A 21,259-nucleotide genomic window follows, 5' to 3' on the forward strand; every position below is an offset into this window, starting at 1 on the left:
ACGGGCCAGCAGCCAATTGGGCGACGGCGCTGTTCGATGAAGCCTCCCCACACCTAAGTTCCGCGCAAAACTTCCTGAATCACCTTAAGGCAACTTGGGGGATCGAGGACAATTTAGAGGCGGCCGGCTACAAACTCCGGCGCCTTTTCCAAGGGGACAGGCCCTTGTCCCAGTACATAGCCGAGTTCCGAGTGCTGGCCCAAAACACCGGTTGGAATGATATAGCCGTCAGAGGACAGTTCCGTGAGGGTCTCAACATCGAGATGCAGGAAGAAATCTCCAAGGTGGAGCCTCCAAACTCTCTTGAGAGACTTATCGACCAATGTTTACGAGCCGAAGTCCTGCTTGCCAACAAAAAACAGTGGCTCCGACGCCAGAGTGGAAGAGCAGGAGTAAAACCTCCTGCTCCCGCCAGTATTCAGCCATGTCCAATGTGGAGACCCCCGCCACCAGCCCCATACCCCAGAGAAAGCGAGGAGGTGCCGATGCAGTTGGGCAATGTGCGTCCCAGATTAGATGTTGCCGAGAAGGCCCGCCGCCAACGTATAAACCTCTGTTGGTACTGCGGAAACGGGGGCCACTTCGCCAGAGAGTGTCCAGCCAAAAGAAAGCCCGCCGCTCGTTTGGCGGCGGCGTCCTCCGTGGAGACGGAGACGGCCGAGGCGGCAGGCGCAAAGCCGGCAGGGGAAGCCAGCGACCGGGCATAGAGAGGCTCGCCAACCCGGTCAGAAACCCCACTCAAGAGCCGCCAACCGGGGTCCTATTTCTCCTAGTGGTCACCTTGTGGTCAGCGAAAAAAGGACCTGTCATGATCCATGCCATGATAGACTCAGGAGCAACAAACAATTTCATCGATAGAGAGTATGCCGACTCTCTGGGATTACAATATCACAATTTCAAGAACGCCCGGGTGGTGCAAGCCATAGATGGCCGCCCCCTAAAGACAGGTCCAGTAAGCCAATGGTCTGAACCCACCAGAATGTGGATAAGGGAACACATGGAAGAGATTTCCTTTTTTGTTACCGAGGTTCCTCACTTCCCTGTGATTTTGGGAATCCCATGGCTGACACTCCACGACCCCAGCATCTCTTGGACCAACAGAGAACTGCAGTTTGCTTCTAAATATTGCCAAAACCATTGTCTTGTAGCCAAGGTCTGCCATGCCACAGACGCTGAATCCATCATCACCTTGCCCAAGAAATACTCAGACTTTTGGGATGTTTTCAATGAAAAAGAAGCCGAGAAACTACCCCCGCATAGGCCTTATGATTGTGCCATTGACTTGGTGGAGGGGGCCCCGATCCCGCGAGGACACCTCTACTCCCTGACTGAACCAGAGCAAGAAGCTCTCAGGGAGTTCATAGAGTCAAACCTCCGCAAGGGGTTCATCAGACCTTCTCAATCCCCAGCCGCTTCCCCAGTGATGTTTGTGAAAAAGAAGTCAGGGGACCTACGCTTGGTTGTGGACTATAGAGCACTGAACAATATCACTAAACGGAACCGCTACCCCCTGCCTTTGATCTCGGACCTATTGGACCGGCTTCGAGGGGCCAAGGTTTACACCAAGCTGGATCTTCGGGGGGCTTACAATCTAGTTCGCATCAGAGAGGGGGACGAGTGGAAAACCACCTTCCAGACTAAATTCGGATTATTTGAGTCCCTAGTCATGAATTTCGGTTTATCCGGAGCTCCCACAACGTTCCAGCACTTTGTCAATGATATTTTTCAGGATTATCTAGATCGGTTCTTGATCATATACCTGGACGATTTTTTGGTGTTCTCTAGATCACAATCAGAACATGAGAAACACGTCAGAATGGTGTTAGAACGATTGCGGGATCATGGACTATATGCCAAGTTGGAAAAATGCGCTTTTGATCTACAAGAGGTAGATTTCTTGGGTTACCTTGTCTCGCCACTAGGGCTCTCCATGGACCCGGCAAAGGTTTCAGCAGTATTGGAATGGCGAGCGCCAACCAACAAGAAAGAGGTGCAACGCTTCTTGGGGTTCGCGAACTACTACCGCAAGTTCATTCCAGACTTTGCCCGCTGGTCTGACCCAATCACCAGCTGCATCTGTGGAAAGCAGCCTTTCCGCTGGACGGAGCAAGCAGAGAAAGGTTTCCAGCAACTAAAGAAGTTGTTCACGTCCCAGCCAATTCTACAGCACCCTGATCCTAAAACCCCTTTTGTTGTGCAGGCTGACGCCTCCGATGTGGCAATTGGGGCTATACTCATGCAACCAGTGGGAGAACATCTTCATCCTTGTGCCTTTTACTCCCGTCAACTAACAGCCCCAGAGAGAAATTACACTATTTGGGAGAAGGAACTTTTGGCCATAAAGGCAGCCTTTGAAAATTGGAGACATTGGTTAGAAGGGGCCAAATTTCCCATTGAGGTCCATACTGACCATCGTAATTTGGAACATCTAAGAACTGCCCGCAAGTTAAATCAGAGGCAGCAGTGCTGGGCTTTGTTTTTTGAACGCTTCGACTTCCAGATCCATTATGTAACCCCAGCTCAGACCAAGCAAGCAGACGCTCTATCACGGAAACCAGAGTATGCTGCAGGGCGCAAAGAGACTTTCAAATCCCAATTGCTGCAGCCCGAGAACTTTGCCACGCTCACAGTGGGAAACACCAAATCCACTGCAGTTGAACCAACTCCCTCTACTCCAGGACCCCTTTGTGCTCAAGAAATCAGAAACAGTCAACAGGCGGATGCCTGGGCTCAGGACCAAATTCGCCAAGGACTACGTTTTCCTTTCTCACTTAAGGATGGGTTACTTTGCTACAGAAAACACGTCTACATCCCTCCAGGACCAGGCAGAGAAAAGGCTCTTCGCCTGTGTCATGACTGCAAGCCAGCAGGGCATTTTGGACTATTTAAAACCATGCATTTGATCCTACGAGATTTTTGGCGGCCCAAGATCCGCAAGGATGTAGAAAAATATGTCAATACCTGCCCGGTATGCCAGCGTTCCAAGACAAGAAGGGAGAAGCCCTCAGGGCTACTGCATCCCCTTCCTACTCCATCTCGTCCATGGGAAATAATTTCTGCGGATTTTATCACTGACCTACCACCTTCCCTTGGATTCACCACGATCCTAGTGGTGGTGGACCTTTTTACCAAATTGGCCCATTTCATTCCCTGCGATGGCCTCCCCACGGCCAAAGAGACTGCAGATTTATTCCTTCAGCATGTTTTCAAACTACATGGATTGCCCAAGAGTTTAGTCACAGACCGTGGATCTCAATTCACCTCTCGTTTCTGGAAGGCACTACAAAAACTATTGGGCATAGACTCTCGTTTATCTTCAGCTCACCATCCCCAAACGGATGGGCAAACTGAGCGCACCAATGCCACTCTGGAACAATACCTTCGCTGTTATGTAAACTATCAGCAGGACAATTGGGCTTCCCTGTTACCTCTGTCAGAGTTTGCCTACAACAATGGTGTCCAGGCTTCAACTAAAGAAACCCCGTTCTTTGCAAACTACGGCTTCCATCCACGTTTCTTTCCTCCTGTCTTTGAAACCTCAGAAGTCCCCGCAGCGGAGGACTGGCTGCAAGAACTCACAGCGGTGCAACAACTATTGCTCCAGCAACTGGACCAAGCCAAGGAGGACTATAAACGCCACGCTGACAGTCATCGTCAGCCGGGCCCCGAGATCAAGGTAGGAGATCGGGTTCTTCTGTCCACTCGCTTTTTGCCCTCCCACCGTCCCTGCCGGAAGCTAGATGCCCGTTTCATTGGTCCTTATCCAGTGGTGGCGCAACTTAACCCCGTGACTTTCAAACTTCAACTTCCGCGCTCTATGCGCATTCATCCAGTGTTTCATCGCTCCCTGCTCCTTCCGGCGGATGGTGTCCGCCCCGATGCAGACCGGCCGGCCCCCACTCCTGTTTTGGTGGATGGGGAGGAGGAATTCGAGGTTCAGGACATTTTGGATTCTCGCTTCCACCGCCGCCACCTTCAGTATCTCATTGACTGGGTGGGTTTTGGCCCCGAAGAACGCTCTTGGGAAGACGCTTCCACAGTCAAGATAGAAGCGCTCGGGAGGCGACTCGCCGGAGCGCCAGGATAGCTGCCAGACAATTAGATGATTAAGTCTGTTTCCCTTGGGAAAGTTTAAGGAGTCCTGCATCTGGACACAGAATAGGTTTCGTTTCTTGTTCCCCAGAGAAAGTGTTCTTTGGCGGGAAAACAAGATCCTATTTAGGTGTTTGGCCTCAAAGGAATCCTTGCGGAGTCAATTCGTCAGCTTCGGAAGTAGATTGTGTGTGGACTACGCTACTCCAGTTTCCAGGACCTTGCTCTCGTTCCAGCCCTGCCTTGTTCCCCGGACCTCGCCACGGATTTCGCCACGGACCCTATTTTTGTTCCTCGTTTCTTGTTGCCTTGAATCAAGCCTTGTGTGCCAAGAATCTAGTTTGCTCTCCAGCCCTGCATCAAGTTCCATGGACTAAAGGACCTTGTCATTTCCCCTCACTTTGCTTGGCAAAGTGTGTGTTTCGGTTATTGGATTACAACTTTGGACTTTAATATCACATATTGGACATTGTTTTTCTGGACTATATTTGACCTTTCCTGAAAGGTCTACTCCTGAACTATATTCTACACTTGTTTTTACTGACTTTATATATTCCTTTAATAAAGATATTAGATAGATTCTGGCCTCTGCGCATGGTTATTGGTGCTCTGTAGCCTGGGTCCTGACAGTTGTTGAGTTTATGCTTTTATGATATTTTATATGTTTTTATGTATTAATTCATCATAATTGAAATGTATTTTATGTTGTTGTATTTTATTGTTATATTACTGGGCTTGGTCCCCATGTAAGCCACCCCGAGTCCTTTCGAGAAGATGGGGTGGGATATAAGAATAAAGTTATTGTTTTTATTAAAGTTACTCTGAATCCCAGATCCAGGACACATACCAACCTGCTTCAAAGCAACATCAAGATACATAAGAGCATTCCAGAATGGGTGGGTGGCTGCTGAGAGAACTCGTGATAATGCCTTTAAACCACCCCCTCCATCCAACTGGAGTGAAAATGCAGTCTTCACTCTGGTCAGCCTCTGCCATACAATGAGATTGAATCACTATTTCAAATGGGCCTTTCCATATACTGTTGCAGCCAGTAGAGAACACACCTAAATTCCACTGCAAAAATTAGAGCTCCTCCAGCTCTAATTCTCCCCCCTCAAAGTTATAATCATTTTATTTTATTCTTACATGATTTGTTTTTTGTTTTTTGTTGTTCTTTCTTTTTAGATTTATGTATGTGGTTCCCCCCCCCTTTCTTTTCTTTTCCAGTCATAACCTATCCCTTTGTTGTTACATCAGTCGATGGCAAACATTCACAATAAAAATTATTTTATAAAAGAAAAAACAAAAAAGGAATCTTCCATCTGTAGATTTCACAATTCACATAGAAAAAGGGAAGAAATCTACAAATATATTTATTCTTAAATTCAGGTAATTATCACATAGAAATGCTTCAATGTGTTTACTGGAAAAACAACAGCCTGTCCTTTCCCCAATGAATTGAAGCCTAGGGGGTGGGAGGATGCTGAGATTCAAAACACTTAACCTTCAAACTTAACTCTTTTTCCGTGCTGTGTTTTAAAATAACTGCAGAAACAGTACTTTTCTTAGGGGAATTGTCCCTAGAATTATATTTTCTTGTTCATGAAGGCATTGTTCCTCCTTCAGAAATGCCTCAATGAACTTGGAAATGAGAAACTAAACATCTCCATAGGATTACTGTTTGTGCATCTTTTAATTATGTGATACAAGAAAGAAAGAAGAAAGAAAGGCCAGAAGTTAAAAATGAACTTTGATCCCTCTAAATCAATCTCAGAATTTCCCCATGCCTGGATTTCATATTAACTTAGTTTTCATGGCCATGAAAACAACTTAAGAAGTCTGCTATACAATTTTGTTAACTCAAGCCAGGGATGTGTTATCTCAAGATGATGGATTCTATCTCATTTGTGGGTGATTATGTTAATATTCAAAAGGGTTTGTCGTTCTTTCAAAAAATAAACATCAATTATCCCTAAAGGATGTAGTGAAATGTCCTGAAATACTTTGTCTCGGTTAAATCAAAAGCAGCAGAACCTCAGCTCACTCAAGATAAAATGCTGCTTATGTTTTTTTTCCAGGGAATTAAAAAAAAAAACAACCCAAAATGTACTAGAAAATTAACATTGGTTCCATTAACCCAATCATATCTGGGTTTTCATTGATCATATTGTTGGTTGGATAGATCTGAAACAGAAGACTTTCCCCAAAATACATGCTTGACAGATTAAATGAAATATTGATCTGGCATCTTTTGGTGTCTGACACATGTACGTGTTCACTTATGCCAGCAGGTGGACTCTTTAATCAATATTTAACCATCTGCTTTGGGAGACAGTATGGCATAGTGCAGGCCTCTGGATGTCTGCTCCAAGAATTCCTGACCAATAGATAAGTTGGACAGGGCTCCTGGGAGTGGAAGGCTCAAACATCTGGAGGGCCACAGGTTGTGCAGGCCTGGCATGGTGTTTTGAGTGTTGGACTATGACTCTGGAGATCAGAGTTCAAATCCCCACTCAGCCATGAAAATCCACTGATGGGTGACTTTGGGCAAATCACACTCTCTTAACCTCAGAAGAAGACAAAGGCAAAGCCCTTCTGAACATGTTGTGCCAAGTAAATCCATAACAGGATCTCCATAACTTGGAAATTACTTGAAGGTATTGTCCTTTACAATTGATTGTGTGATCATCCATTTGGTTGTACAGTGTCATTTTTCTGTAACAGGTTGGCATAGCATTACTGACTAGACGTAACTCTGAAAGCATAAATTTACCCTATATGGTGCAGAGCAACAGATTTAAACTCCAGGAAAAGAGATTCTATCTAAATGTTAGGAAACACTTCCCAAGGGTAAGAGCTGTTCCACAATGGAATATGCTGCCTTGGGGCATATGGAGTCTCTTTCTCTGGAGGTTTTTAAATGGAGGCTGGATGGCCATCTGTCAGGACTGCTTTGATTGAGTGTTTGTGCATGGCAGGGGGTTGGATTAGACAGCCCTTGTTAGGGCTGTAGCCAGAAAAAAATTTCGGGAGGGGTTTTGAAAATTTCGGGGGGGGGGGGTGTGAACCCGCCCCTAGGTTCAGACCTGTCAATATCTGCTTGAGATAGTGCCTGGAGGGACTCTTAATTTTTTGTGTCTCATAGACTTGGCATGGGGGTTTGGTTAACCAGTTAAAATTCATGAGTAAACCAGGTTTTTTTTTAACCTGAAAAATTTCAGGGGTGGTTTGAACCCCTAACCCTCCGCCCCCCGGGCTACAGGCCTGGCCCTTGTACTCTCTTCCAGCTCTATGATTAACTATGGAATTGGCTAGGCTACCACTGATGATGTTTTGATGACTATCAGTTTAGATGGATACAGATCATAATGTTTATATATTTTTGCTGCAGGAGCAAAGACATCATGCCTCTGAATTCCAGGAACTGGGAAGTAACATCAGAAGTGGGCTTCTGGACTTATGGACTTTAACATGCATTTGCATGCCATAAAAAGCAATGTCAGAAAAATTAGAAACCTGGTTTAATACAGACTCTTCTTATAATCCCTATGTCTACATGTTGCTATCTTTCACATCGGGCCTCAGGTTTGTGGACCACAACTTATGCACTCTTGCACTAGAACTCTCTGAAATAGAATTCTACAGAATAGCCAGCAATTGTAGGAAGGCAAACAGAAAAGCTAAAGCTCAAAATGAGCTCACACTTGCTAGAAATAAATAAATAATAAACATTTTAGCAATTATCAGAGCAAGGGAGAAAACAAGGAAATAGTTAGGCAACTGCATGAAGAAGAAGATGATATGCTAACAGGAAACATAGAGAAGGCAAAACTATACAACACCTTCCTCTAACACCCCACCCCCCATTCTGTCTGGTAAAAAGAGAGCAAATTAAACATTAAGGAGAATGCAACTCAAATAGGTAAAGAGGTAGGAATGCCTGACCACTCAAAATGAATTCAGGTGTCCAGAGTTGGAAAAACTAAATTCAAGGGTGCCAAAAGAAATGACTCTTGTAATCTCAGAGACACAATCACTTTTAGAGATCTTCAGAAACAGGCAACAGATTGGAGAAGGACAAATTTGGCAACTAAGAACTAGTCATATTGACATCAATACATAAAAAGGTTTTTCAAACAGATTATAAAACAGTCCATCTGTGTGCACATGAAAATAAACATGGTGATTAGTAAGGGCATCATCAGACGGTTGGGGGGAAAGTGGAGGTAACCATCCTCCTTTGTTCCCTACCATCTTTCCCCATCTTCTGGGATGGCCAGTCACCTCATGTTCTTTCCCTGACTTCTGCCTGCCTTTCCCCATTTTAAGATATTTGGAGTTGGGTAACACTCAACTCCTGAAGAAGGCTTTAGGGATCCATTTCCATGTGCTGCATAAATGGAGCCCCACAGAGTCCCACCAGAAGTGCCTTTATGCCATGTGATGGCCTCCATGGAGCTCCCATGAGGCTCCATTTCCACAGCACATGGAAATGGATCCCTAAAGCTGTCTGATGAGGTCTTAAGAGCCAGCATAAGTTTCCAAAACATGATTTATGCCAAACTAATTGTATATAGAGAGAGAGTTCAGTGAGGCTTCTGATAAAATCACCCACTATATTCTTTCAGACAAACTGACCAAATGTTGCTTAGACAATGTTATTTCTGAATTGATTTGTACATGGTGGACAGATGAAATCCAGATAGTACCCAATAATGGAATCTCTTCATCCAGGAGAGAAGTGACTGGTGGGGTGCCACAAGGATCTGCCCTTGTTCAGTATGTTTATAAATGACTTGAATGATGAGTTAGGTAGCATGCTTATCACATAAAATACTGTGTCTAGTTCTAGATATTGCTAGTCAAGAATGATATTGATAAAATGAAATGTGTGTGAAGGAGGGCAACCTAAATGGGAAAAGGCTTGGATCCTATGAATAATAGTTTAGATATGTTTATGTGTAGCTTGGAGAAGAGAAGCTTGAGATGTGATAGTCATGCAGATACATTCCTAATACCAAGATATGGCATCTTCTTAAAAAAGAAAGAAGCTTAGCAAAGATTAGTGAAGTTACCACAGTTTCATTTGGACCCTTTTACAATACACAGTTATAGCACTGAAATCTCGTGGTTTTCAGTTCGGTGAGGTACTAGAAAGCTGTCTGTTTGAGAAATCTCAGCATTCCACAGTAACCATGGAAGTTAAAGTGGAAGCTTAGTGCTGTAATTGTGTAGTGTGAAAGGCCCTTTTGTTTTGCAAGAGAAGCAGAAGATAAAGGCATGAATGTATATGCATGTTTGTGTATGGAGGCGGCATGGTGTGAATCATTTTCCTCTGTCTGAGGACCACAAAAATGGCCTTGAAGTCCCTCCTATATTTTGTGCAACTTATGGGCAGATAATTAATTAATATGCTGTGATGTATGGTTGTTGTGAGCTGCATATTAAGCATATTATATAAATCCCAGGAATGGCATTATCCAACTTCAAGGGATTTCAGGAGTGGGTATAAAAATCTTAATGTTCCATCTTTAGGATGAGAACACTGGCAATATATATATATATGTATTTCTTCTTAGTAACAGCCCTGAAGGCTGCTTGCTTGTAGACTGACTAATTACCAAGTTACATTAGCTTCTAGCTTGCAGATATGCTTTGGTGTCAACTGTTATGTAAGGTTTCAATTAACTGACATTTAGAGGCCAGTGTCTGCACCTAGCAAGGGCACATGACAATCCTATTAATAAGGGTTTACTTCAACCTTTCGGTATCATGTAATTTTACCCTCCCTTTCCCAGATAGAAAATGAGAACTGATTTCTCTGGAAACATACTTCTTTTCCTAAGCATTGTTGAAGAACCAACGTTTCCAAATATTGAGAGACAAGACCCTAATCTGACAAGCAGAAAGGCATTCTGTGGAAAATGTGTCAACTATCACATAGCTTCTGACACAGGCCAAATTTGAAAAAGGGGACTACCCATCTTTATGGAATATGAATCAAATTCTATGTACAGTGTTGTAGTCAAAAACATTCCTTCACTCCTTTCAATGGATGAATAGATCTTAATGCTATATGAACGAATGTGTCTCCATTGTTATATTTGTGAATATGCAATTTACAATTTTGACACCTATATGGCTAGTGATAATGGGCAAAATCTCGCTGCTATTTAACTCATAGGTTTTTACACCAAAATGATTGAACATTTGTGCCTGGTATGTATGCATTTCAGGGATGTGGAAGCAGGTTTATATATAGGATTCATATGAGATGCACATGAGGTGTGCATTTACTTGTATTAATTTACATGATGTTCAACACAAGCCTCACATAGCATAATCGATGTGTAGTGCTACATGTGGATGTTTGCATTACCACATGGAGAGATTTACACTGATAACCCTAGTGCAGGAGGATCTTGGTCAACATTTTCATGGGAAGCCATGAGAATATTTCAGTCTAACCTGATCATAAAGTAGTATGTGATACAAACATTAATACAAAGATCAGAACCATTCAGCTCTTCCACTACTTTTCCTTCGGTAGTGATGTCTGCACAAACATAGATACATACATGTGTGTGTTTGTGCTTTTATACCTTCCTTTGAGTGTTTTAGACGCATTAAATTTTAAATGTATCTTGTTTTATTATTTAGTAGTGTGGCTGTTCTTCAAGGTTTACAGAGAAATCATTCCTACATGTCCATCAAGCATAAATATACACCTCTTCGAATACCAACCTGTTAAGGACATACACAAATGTACACCCACTTTATGTCTGTGTCTGCGTATGGTTTTGTTGTTGCTGTTACAGAGGTTAGTATTCTCTTCCACCCTTCCAAATGACCAAAGCGCACCCTAGGACTCACAGGGCATTGCTGATGGATAGCATTGGTACTGGAGAAACAACTGTCTATGAGCTAAATATTACCACTGTGTCTAGCTGTGGCATATAGCTAGATGTTTCTCTGATCCCACCCTCCACTCTCTACCAGGCACAGAATAGCTGTTCAGGGGCATTATCCCAGCACAACCATGAGTCCTGGGCATGGGGATAGACCAGAATTCTTTTTTCTCCTGGCAATAAGTCAGTGATGGAGATTGTTGCAATGTGGCAAAATTGTACACACTGGAGGAAATCTGAAGGTTTTTTTAAAAATTTAGAATGCTAAATCCATATACAATCAGCATATATTTTTTTAAAAATTCTTATGACCATCAATTTAGTAGGCTTGTGTTATGAGAGGGCTAAAAAACTACAGACACAACTCAAATGAGCAATTTTACAGAGCCCCTTAAGCTTAATTTGCCATTTGATATATGCTATCTCACTCTAAGTGCATGTGTACATGAAGTCATATGTTGATATATGATCTCCCATAGAGCCAACATAATGCAGAAACAGACGTCGTCTGCAAAAGAGCATTATATCATTTACGCATATCCCAATGATGGTGTGTGCCATGTGATTTAGAACTGAAGCACAGGTGGCAAGAGGACTTCTTTTAATGTGTTGGCTCTAAAGGTTACTCTTTGAAAACCAACTGTCTCTTGAGCAAAAGGATGAAAGAAAAGGCACACTCCAGCATCCCAAAGGAATAACCAACAATAGCGCAACTTCAAAGGCCATTGTAGCTATGCCACTATACACCAGGGAACATAGTATCTATCTGCAAATCAAAAGAAAGATGAAAGATGAATTTGTTGCTACATGGTAATTCATATATTACTATAGTGAACTGAAAAAATTGTAGGGCGTTACCATAAGAACTCTCAATTTACATAACTGCTAGATTAAAATTATCTCTGCCATTTGGGGATGGGGGATTTTTCTGGAGACTGACTCTCTCTGTGTTCCCTTCCTTCCCTCCCCTTAGATGCAATATTGCTTTGAGATAAGATAGGATAAAAGTGATTTGTAAATCTTATACATGAATTACTGTATTATGAATATTTTGCTGTGTTGTTCTTTTGTAGCTCTGTTACTCTCTCCAAAATGTAGACAATGTAAATAGAGAATGTTTATAAACTCTTTAATAAAATACCAACAATGGCAACAACATGCTTTCCAGAAGGTTACCTGGGTCAGTCAGATGCAGCCAGACAACTATGAGGCTTGTGGTACCTTTAAATACTGCATTCACTGTTTGTGAGAATTGCAGTTGTGTAGCATTTTTATCTTTCGGGTGGAAGTGTTGGATTGCTGTTATTGATGTAAAGATAAGCTGCAAATTTATTCCAATCAGAGTCCCAAGTGTAAATCAATAATTCATCCATCTGCATCTTCTTGCACTTTGCAGGCTATCCCAAATGAAATTAATGGCTGCACATGGCAGAATGACTCCACCACTGCCCCTGGGACAGTGATTACATTGCTCTGCAAATGACATAACGTCCCCATGGTCCAGTTTCCTGGTTACAGAACAGAAGTAAATTTATGCTTAATATTAGCAAGAAGATTGACGAGTGCTCTTAAAGTCTCCCACATCAGAAACTTCTTGGCCTGAAGTATATTTAGCTTGGCATTGTCTAACATAGGAATAGGCAATAAGTAGACCAGAAATGACTGCTATATCTCTGGTTGATCTCCAGTGGATCACCAAGGATCTAACAACTCCCAAAAGACAGTAAAAACCTTGAGTGACAACGATTCGAGAGTATTGAGCTACTGTTTATTAGGGTTTTGGCCGTTTAAGCCACTGTAATCAGAGCCATCTCTAGGTATTTTTCAAGTGTAGGCGAACAGAATTTTGGCGCCCCCCCCCCCCAAACCAAACACTGAAAAATAAAAGCGTTGGATAAGCGAAAATGTTGGATAATAAGGAGGGATTAAGGAAAAGCCTATTAAACATCAAATTACATAAAGATTTTACAAATTAAGCACTAAAACATCATGTTTTACAACAAATCAACAGAAAAAGCAGTTCAATACCTTTTGGAAGCAGGCCGCAGGAGACAGGAGTTGCCTCGATGGTGCCCCCAACAAGATGGCGCCACAGGCAACTGCCTAGTTGGCCTGGAGGTTGAACCACCTCTGCCTGTAATCATGCCTCAATGCAATGTAGGTTTGATATGTTTCATATATTTTAATATATTTTAAAATGTTTTAATATGTTTTAATCACTTGAAGGACTATTTTAATTGATATGGTTGTGTTTTATTGATACTGTTATTATCTGAATCTTCCATAGTTTATATTGCCACAGTTTGTAAGCCGCCCTGAGTCTCCTTTTGGGGCTGAGTAGGGCAGGGTATAAGTACAGTGAATAAATAAATAAATAAATAAATAAATTGTCCTGCCATATTGAAGATGAAAATGGAGCAAGTTTGTTTTCTGCTGCTCCAGAGACTAGGACACAAAGCAATGGATTCAAAGAACAGAAAAAGAAATTCCACTTAAACATTAGAAAGAATATTCTGGTAGTAAAAACTTTTTAATAGTGGAATATATATTGCCCTGGAGTGTGTTGGACATTTTAAAACAAAAGTTGGATGGCAATCTCTCAAGAGTGCTTTGATTGTGGTCTCTTCAAACACTTCCTTAGATAGCATGCTAAAAAGTATGTTTGTGTGGGAAATGACTTGTAAATGTCCTTCTGTCACTAATCCCAGAGAGAATCAGAGTGATGTAATGGTGTGAGCATTGGACTGTGACTCTGGAGACTAGAGCTTAATTTCTGTTCAACCATTGAGACTGGATGACCTTATGAAAGGCACACTTTGTCATAGAATCATAGAATCATAGAATCATAGAATAGTAGAGTTGGAAGAGACCACATGGGCCATCTAGTCCAACCCCCTGCTAAGAAGCAGGAAATCGCATTCAAAGCACCCCCGACAGATGGCCATCCAGCCTCTGCTTAAAAGCCTCCAAGGAAGGAGCCTCCACCACAGCCCCGGGGAGAGAGTTCCACTGTCGAACAGCTCTCACAGTGAGGAAGTTCTTCCTGATGTTCAGGTGGAATCTCCTTTCCTGATTTACATTTCATTCTGTTAAATGCTGCAGCACAGAGATATAGCTAGAAGATGGGTTTGTGGCTGTATCTCATCTAGAATGATTTAGGGATGTGTCCTGCTGAACACCAAGAATGCTTAGTTCTGAGTAAACATAAATAAGATTGGAGTTTAAGACTGAAAATGCTACTTAATATCTGAATTTAACTTGAAGAAGTCACAATGCAACTTGGTTAAGTTCATACACAGGCTATAGTAAATTACAGAATTGATTAAACATCAGATTACATTCAATACATTTCAGACCCTGAAACTTGACAGCTACTGATTAGATAGCACCCAAGTATCTTTGACCCCACTGTCCTTTAATTGAAGAGCATTTATTTTTGATAGAGACGTCCCATTGCTCAAATGCGATATCCATAGCAGCATTGATTTTCCCCTCCTTGTTTAGTTGTTGTGTTTTGTTGATGGCAGTTCACTGTTGATGAAAAACTCTGCTGCTTTGCTCCTAGCAGTGTAGATTTTTCTTGTTGTTGCATTACTTTGAGGTTTCTTGTCTGAGCTACCTCAAAATTGCAACTGATTCAATTGCCACTCATGAAGATAGCTTAGCATTCTGTCAGGAGACCAAGGGAACTCTTTTCTTGGCACCCTGACCATGGAAGAGCTAATACACCAGATGTCTGAACTTGTGCTTCCTCTATTACTGAGCAGGATTATTATCATTATGATGTCTCACCAGTAGGATAAAACTAACCTGGACTAAATAAGACCTTGGATAGTTCTATTGATATAAAATCCATGTAATTGTGTACAGTGATCCTGTGTTCTGCTTACTTCACATCTCAAACTCTTTACTGTTATGTCCCAAATCATAATAAGTAGAACCTTTGAAGGGAAATGCATACCACCTATTACCTAAGTCTTACACACTTAATTTAAATGCCATGGAATTATATGTATTTTATGCTTGATATTATTGGAGACTATCATGGAATGAAATGTAAGTATATCATTGCCTCGTAATCCTTGGAAGAAAGGGGACCACTGACCACTTATTATGGGGCCAATCCAGTGTGGCAAATGCCAGATTGACTTAGATGGCCACCCTTATTCTACTCATCACGGCAGGCAACAGGCATTACATGAATTGTGCCAGTTGATCATCTCCTGGAGTGATGTTAGTTGGAGGACCAGATCGATGTGGGAGAAGGGAGGCAAAAGAGCATTGCATAACATTGCTAACTGCACAGCAGCTCATTGTGGCTTCTGTCACATAACTGATTGAACAACTGTAGGATCCAATGTATCTGTTGGCCTATATTGATAGTTAACTGTATAGGAGCAAGGCCTAAATGTCTCCCTTTCTGTGGGAGGAGCCAGTACATGAAACGTACATGTCTGCAAATTGTCCTGTTCTCATGAGTATAGTACAGGAATATGTTGAGGTGTTTTCTGGGATACTGAATTATGGTTTTAAAAATAATCTCAACAGTGATCAATTTACCATCCATGGATGAGGAATGCTTTTAGAGGTCCTTCTCCATCGTGGCCCCCCCGGCTCTGGAACTCCCTCCCCAGGGAGATTAGGCAGGCCCCTACCCCCCTTATTTTTCGGAAGAGCCTGATAACTTGGCTCTTCCAAAAGGCTTTTGGCGACTGTTTGGGATTGCCCTCTTTGTCCATTCTATTTTTATAGTATTTTACTCCTTAGCCGTATATAGTCTTTAGGTGTATGCCTCCTCCAGCACTTTAATGGGATAATAGTCTTTGGTACCTACTTCTTTCGTAATCTGTACCGTACAAAACTATTTGCACTTTTCTGGCCCACTACCCCTTTTAGGAGCCAACCCAGGTTTTTATCAAAGTGTGTTTATTGTTTATTGGTATATGTGATTTTATTTGTTTATGATTTGTTTTTATTGTTGAGTTTTATATTGCTTATTGCCTGGGCTTGGCCCCATGTAAGCCACCCCGAGTCCCCTCGGGGAGATGGGGCGGGGCATAATAATAATAATAATAATAATAATTATTATTATTATTATTATTATTATTATTATTATTATTATTATTATTATTATTTTATGACACAGCAAACAAGATAGATATGCTGGATATCATATCACAAAATCACAAGTCGAACACTTCCCAAGTGTCTAGAACTGTGTGATGTATTTTCGGATGATGCGCACAGATCCCAGCAGGGTGGCCTTTTGCAGTTGGCAGATCGTAATTTTGTCAATGTCTATTGTTTCCAAATGCCGGCTGAGATCTTTTGGCACGGCACCCAATGTGCCCATCACCACCGGGACCACCTGCACTGGTTTCTGCCAGAGTCTTTGAAGTTCAATCTTGAGGTCCTGATAGCGGCTGAGTTTTTCCTGTTGTTTTTCGTCAATGCGACTGTCACCTGGGATGGCGACCATCATGATCATCATCATCATCATCATCATCATCATCATCATTATTATTATTAGACCAGTTCAACTATGAACTCAGTAATTTTCTTGCAGAGGGATTGGGAAACGCAAAGCATGTACCATTCTGATTCATTGTAATATTATTAGAATCAAAATAGAATTCTGAAATGCTTTGGAGCAGCCAGGTATCCTAAGGCAGCTGATAATTAATATAGCTGATAATAGCTGATAATTAGTGCAGTTGTAATATGTCATTTACATCCTTATGGGATTTACAATAAAATAAAAGGTTTTGTGGGAAATCAGTTAAGAGCAGCAGGTACAGTGGAAAATATATATTTTCCAGTTGTTCCAAGGCTAAGCCAAAAAGGAACAAAACCCTCTTTTATCTCTCTGTGGCAGTGACTTGAAATGACAATTTGATCTCTCAAATATTGCAGCTTTCACCTGTGACATTTCCTTCACAACCAGCATTTGTTCCTGCTCTTTATTTCCTACTGAAATAGCATTTATTCTGACTTACAGATATTCTTTTGTGGCTGCTATTCCTGTTATGTCTGTCACCTCAGAGAATGTATTCCTTCCATTTATAAAAAAAAAAATGTCACCCTTGGAATGTATTGTATTTTTACATTTGAGACCTCCAATTGTGAAAAACATAAAGACATATACAAAATTTATGCTGAGCCCAAAACAAATTAAAGCAAGGGGGGGAGGGTTAACTGTTAAATAGTATGCTTTATAAGAACTATACCAGGCTGTGGAAAATTTACCCCTCCACATGTGTTAACCAACAATTCCCATCAGGCCTATTTGATTTGACCAGGAATATGGGATTGTGAGAACTATAGTCCAAACTATCTGAATGACCAAAATTCCCCCATCTCTACATTAAACCAAGTGTCATCTATATATGTGCTTTGCCATTGCAAGCATACATAATAGGAGTCCCATTGTATTAATAACCAGTCTGATGTGTTCAACATCCTGTTTCTCCCAAAAAAGGTCAATAGAATCTGGAAAGCTTCACAGTCAGAACACTCATTGTTTCATAGCAGAAGATACTGAGTAGCATAGTTCTTTTGAAACCAGGAGATTTTATTGTTGTGCCTGCTATCTGTTAATTTCATAAATGACCAATCCTACTGTCTTAAGAATGGGAAAGTTACTTTTTGGGCTGCTGGTGGGATGATTCTGAGGCTGTATAGCAACTAACTTTTGCAATTCTTATCCTACTATTTGTAGAAGTAGTAGAAGTCTTCCTATAATCCTTGCCTTGGTTTACATGTACTCCTGCATCTACTGCCTGAGATGTTTGTCCCTTTTGGTGTTATGGTGGGAAAATCATTAAGGACTCCATGATGTGAGAAGGCGTTGCTTCACCTAGCAATTCTGTCGTCATCTTGCTAAATCTTCATTACAGCACTGGGATGAACTGTCCATAAGCAAGACCACTTTGAGAAGGGACAGTCACTTCTCCTCCCTAGAAGATTTATGTAAGTGTTCTTTAGCTGTGGGCCAAGGAGGTTTCCATCAGTCTTCACGTTATGGGCAACTGTGTGATGTTTAATATGTTTTAGTGGTTGCTTTTAATGAATATATTTATTCTGTTGGATGTATGTTTGTATGGCATTAAATTGTTGCCTATATATGTGAGATACTCTGACTCACCTATGGGGTGAGAAGGGCGGGGTATAAATATGGTAAATAAATAAGTAAACTACATCATTATTGTAAACTGGTAAGAGAACTTGTTCATGTAGGATATTCTTGAAGAAATCACAAAATGCTTTTTTAATATAAAAGGATAAATAGAGCATTTATTAACACTTTTTTGCAGCAACGAAAGTGACACAGTCCACGTCTTCTCACAGCAAAAGCTATGGCCACATTTTACATCACTTTGAGGCACAAAGCAAAATATATAATTGATTTGTTTCTCCAGGTCAAAGTATGGTTCACTTTATTAATTTCATTTAATAATAATTTAATAAAAGAAGAAGAAGAAAAAAACAACAACCCACGATGAGTTGTTTATTGCAGTAGCAGGGCCTTCAAATACTAGCAGAATACAAGGAGCAGATCAAAAAAACCCAAAATGGCTCTCTAACATATAATGATGGTTGTTTCATTGGAGTTGGGAAATGGATACTTGTTAGAGCATTAAGTGGTCTGATCTTATAAAGAAGTTCATTGATGACTGGTCTGGTCTGTTTTGCATTATTTAATATTTATTATCCCAACTCTTCCATGGATCTATAACAAGCTCAGTAGTGACAGTAACAAAGAGATTAAAAGAGCATGCACTCAGGAGTGCATGGCACTTATTGCTTGGTACACTAACATTGCAACTCTTTCCAAAATTTACTTCAAAAACACAAGGCTTCGATAAAGAACTATTTTCTCAGGCTTCTTGAGCACTTCTGTGAAGATAGGAAGTCCATTCACACAGAAGGATGAACATGCTCCAGGAGGCCCTTTCATTGTAACAAATGGAATTCTTGATCAAGGCAAAAACTGCAGTCCACTGACCATAAAACCAATAGCTTCCATTGATCTCAATGAATCCAAATTGTAGTTGAGCATTGTAGAATTATATATTTCCTACACCCAGACCTGGTTATATGCTACTTTTGGCTCACCATGAAGATTGTTGCTCATATTCAGTGCCCATAATAATTCTATTTATTTGAAAGACAAATACACTTTTTAAAATTCAGAAATCTTTAAAATAGTACTATTTTCTATAATTATACAGTATCTTCAATAAACTATGACTTTATTTATATAATTGTGGCACAATATCTGAAAATATTTAACAAAAAACTATCCAAAATTAAACAAATTTATTGTCCCTTTCTTGCATTTATTTCAAAACTGGCTTCAAAAGAAATACATCCGGTTTGTTCAAGGGCTACTAGTTTTCTGCGGGATATTTTTCTTTGGATCTGTTTGAGTGATAATTCAATTCTAATGGCCAGTAGTATATCAATATTCCTTAATTCTGAATAAGTTATTTAACATTTTGTGCGGTAGGTCAGACTAAATGCAAGGTTATACTGGTTGGCATATGTAGGGAAGAACATGACACGTACAATAATTGTACGAGTTGCACATAATAGAAATAAAGTATTTGTGCCTTAAAACATTCAGGAAAAACAACCAGTTAAGTCATCTATCACAGAGTAGCCTGCAGCATATAATCACAATAACTATACATTATATCTTAAATTTTTCTGTGAAGTCCCAATTCAACTCCCTTAAAAGGAAACTGAATTGAGAGTGTAAAACAGAAGCTTATTCTCTAAGAAATCCTGGTCGTTGACCAACCGTACATTGGCTTACATTGTACCAAGTAAACATGGATAACTTCACACCATCAATTTTATGACCGCTTTCAATATGGTGTAACAAATATGTAAGTGCATTTTAAACAATCAAGTAGATTTGGCTTTTTAAACGGAATAGTTGATGTCCCAACTTTGTTGGTAGTTGTGCTTTGATCCTTAGTTATGAGCCTTCAACTCATTTATACTGCAAGTATCTAGTTTCCTTTGTAAATTTGACCAGATTAATCCTTAAAACTCTATAGAATGGAGACATTCAAATGGAAGTGATGAGATGTCACAAACTCATACAGATTGCACTTGAATGCTTTTTTAGGTTTTTACAGTAAGACTGTTTTGACTGATATGTGTTTACATGTTTATACCACATTTGTGTGTGAGGGGTGCAAACAATCACAATGAATAAATCACAAACACTACAAAATATATCCAATATAGGCTGTTATGAATAATCTTCTCCATCCTTATAGCTATATGAGTCTTGTGCTTCTTCTTGTACAAATTCTTCTTTCTTCTCCCAACCGTTTGGCCAACCACCATTGACCTGGGTCATAGCACCATAAGATTTAGTGGTACCATAATTTACATAATTCTGAGTAATGTCCCCTGTTTCTTCATCAAGTTCATCTTCATGAATAAAGCCACATTTCTCATCACTTGTTTGTTCTGGGTCTGCCCATGGCTGTTTCTCTCCAGAAGCAAATATGCCATAGAATATGACTCCCCCGTAATGGACCAAAGCAGCTATAAGAAAGACATACTGCCACTCTTCACGTGTCTATGAAGGAAAAGATCTACGTATCAGACATTTATCTGAACTTTAAATATTTTTACATCTGGTCAACCATCAGCTTTGGTTATACGAACAGGGTTGATTTTAATTGTAGACTTAAAACTTCTGAAAGGACATGGTTGGCCATCCCTACTGTAAATCTTACATTATCCTCTTAATTATCATTTAAATTAGCATTAAAACTTATCTGGCTGTTTTAAAAGCATGACAAAGTTCACATTTAACCTGTCATTGGTTCTCCTTCAGTACTATAATGTAATCTTAGTCTACCAACTATAACTATTACTTCTGTTAGAAGTTTGTGAAGGAAATCTTTGTAGTTGCGGGAGTTGAAAAATATAATTTAGGCCATAAAAGATAGTAAGAATAAGAACATCTTCAAAAACTCTGTTTTATTGCACATGAAACAGGATACAGACAAATGTTAGGGTAAATTTATACAAAAAGAAGACAGCTATTATTCTCTATATAATGCTCATCCTATAGTTCTCAGCAATCCTAGCTAGAATGAGAACAGAAATTATGGAAGTTGTAATCCAAAAATATATGGAAGACTACAATTGCCCACCATTGATTTATGAGAAAACCTATAGGCCTTTTTTCAAGAATAGAATGATATTACCATTATGGAAAAGTTAATATTCAT

General features: G+C 40.5%; 1 protein-coding gene across 2 annotated transcripts in view; it reads right to left on the reverse strand.

Annotated features, from left to right (window-relative positions):
- Positions 1 to 18,263: 18,263 nt before the first annotated feature.
- The window catches only part of slc17a6 (solute carrier family 17 member 6), a 58,726-nt gene continuing 55,730 nt past the window's right edge, over positions 18,264 to 21,259 (reverse strand). For both annotated transcript variants that reach the window (XM_003214664.4, XM_062967782.1), the window contains exon 12: positions 18,264 to 20,598. In XM_003214664.4, coding sequence (XP_003214712.1) covers positions 20,263 to 20,598 — 336 coding nt within the window. In that variant the 3' untranslated portion in view covers positions 18,264 to 20,262. The remainder of the gene's footprint in view (positions 20,599 to 21,259) is intronic.

The sequence above is a fragment of the Anolis carolinensis genome, chromosome 1, assembly GCF_035594765.1.
Source record: "Anolis carolinensis isolate JA03-04 chromosome 1, rAnoCar3.1.pri, whole genome shotgun sequence".
Lineage (NCBI taxonomy): Eukaryota > Metazoa > Chordata > Lepidosauria > Squamata > Dactyloidae > Anolis > Anolis carolinensis.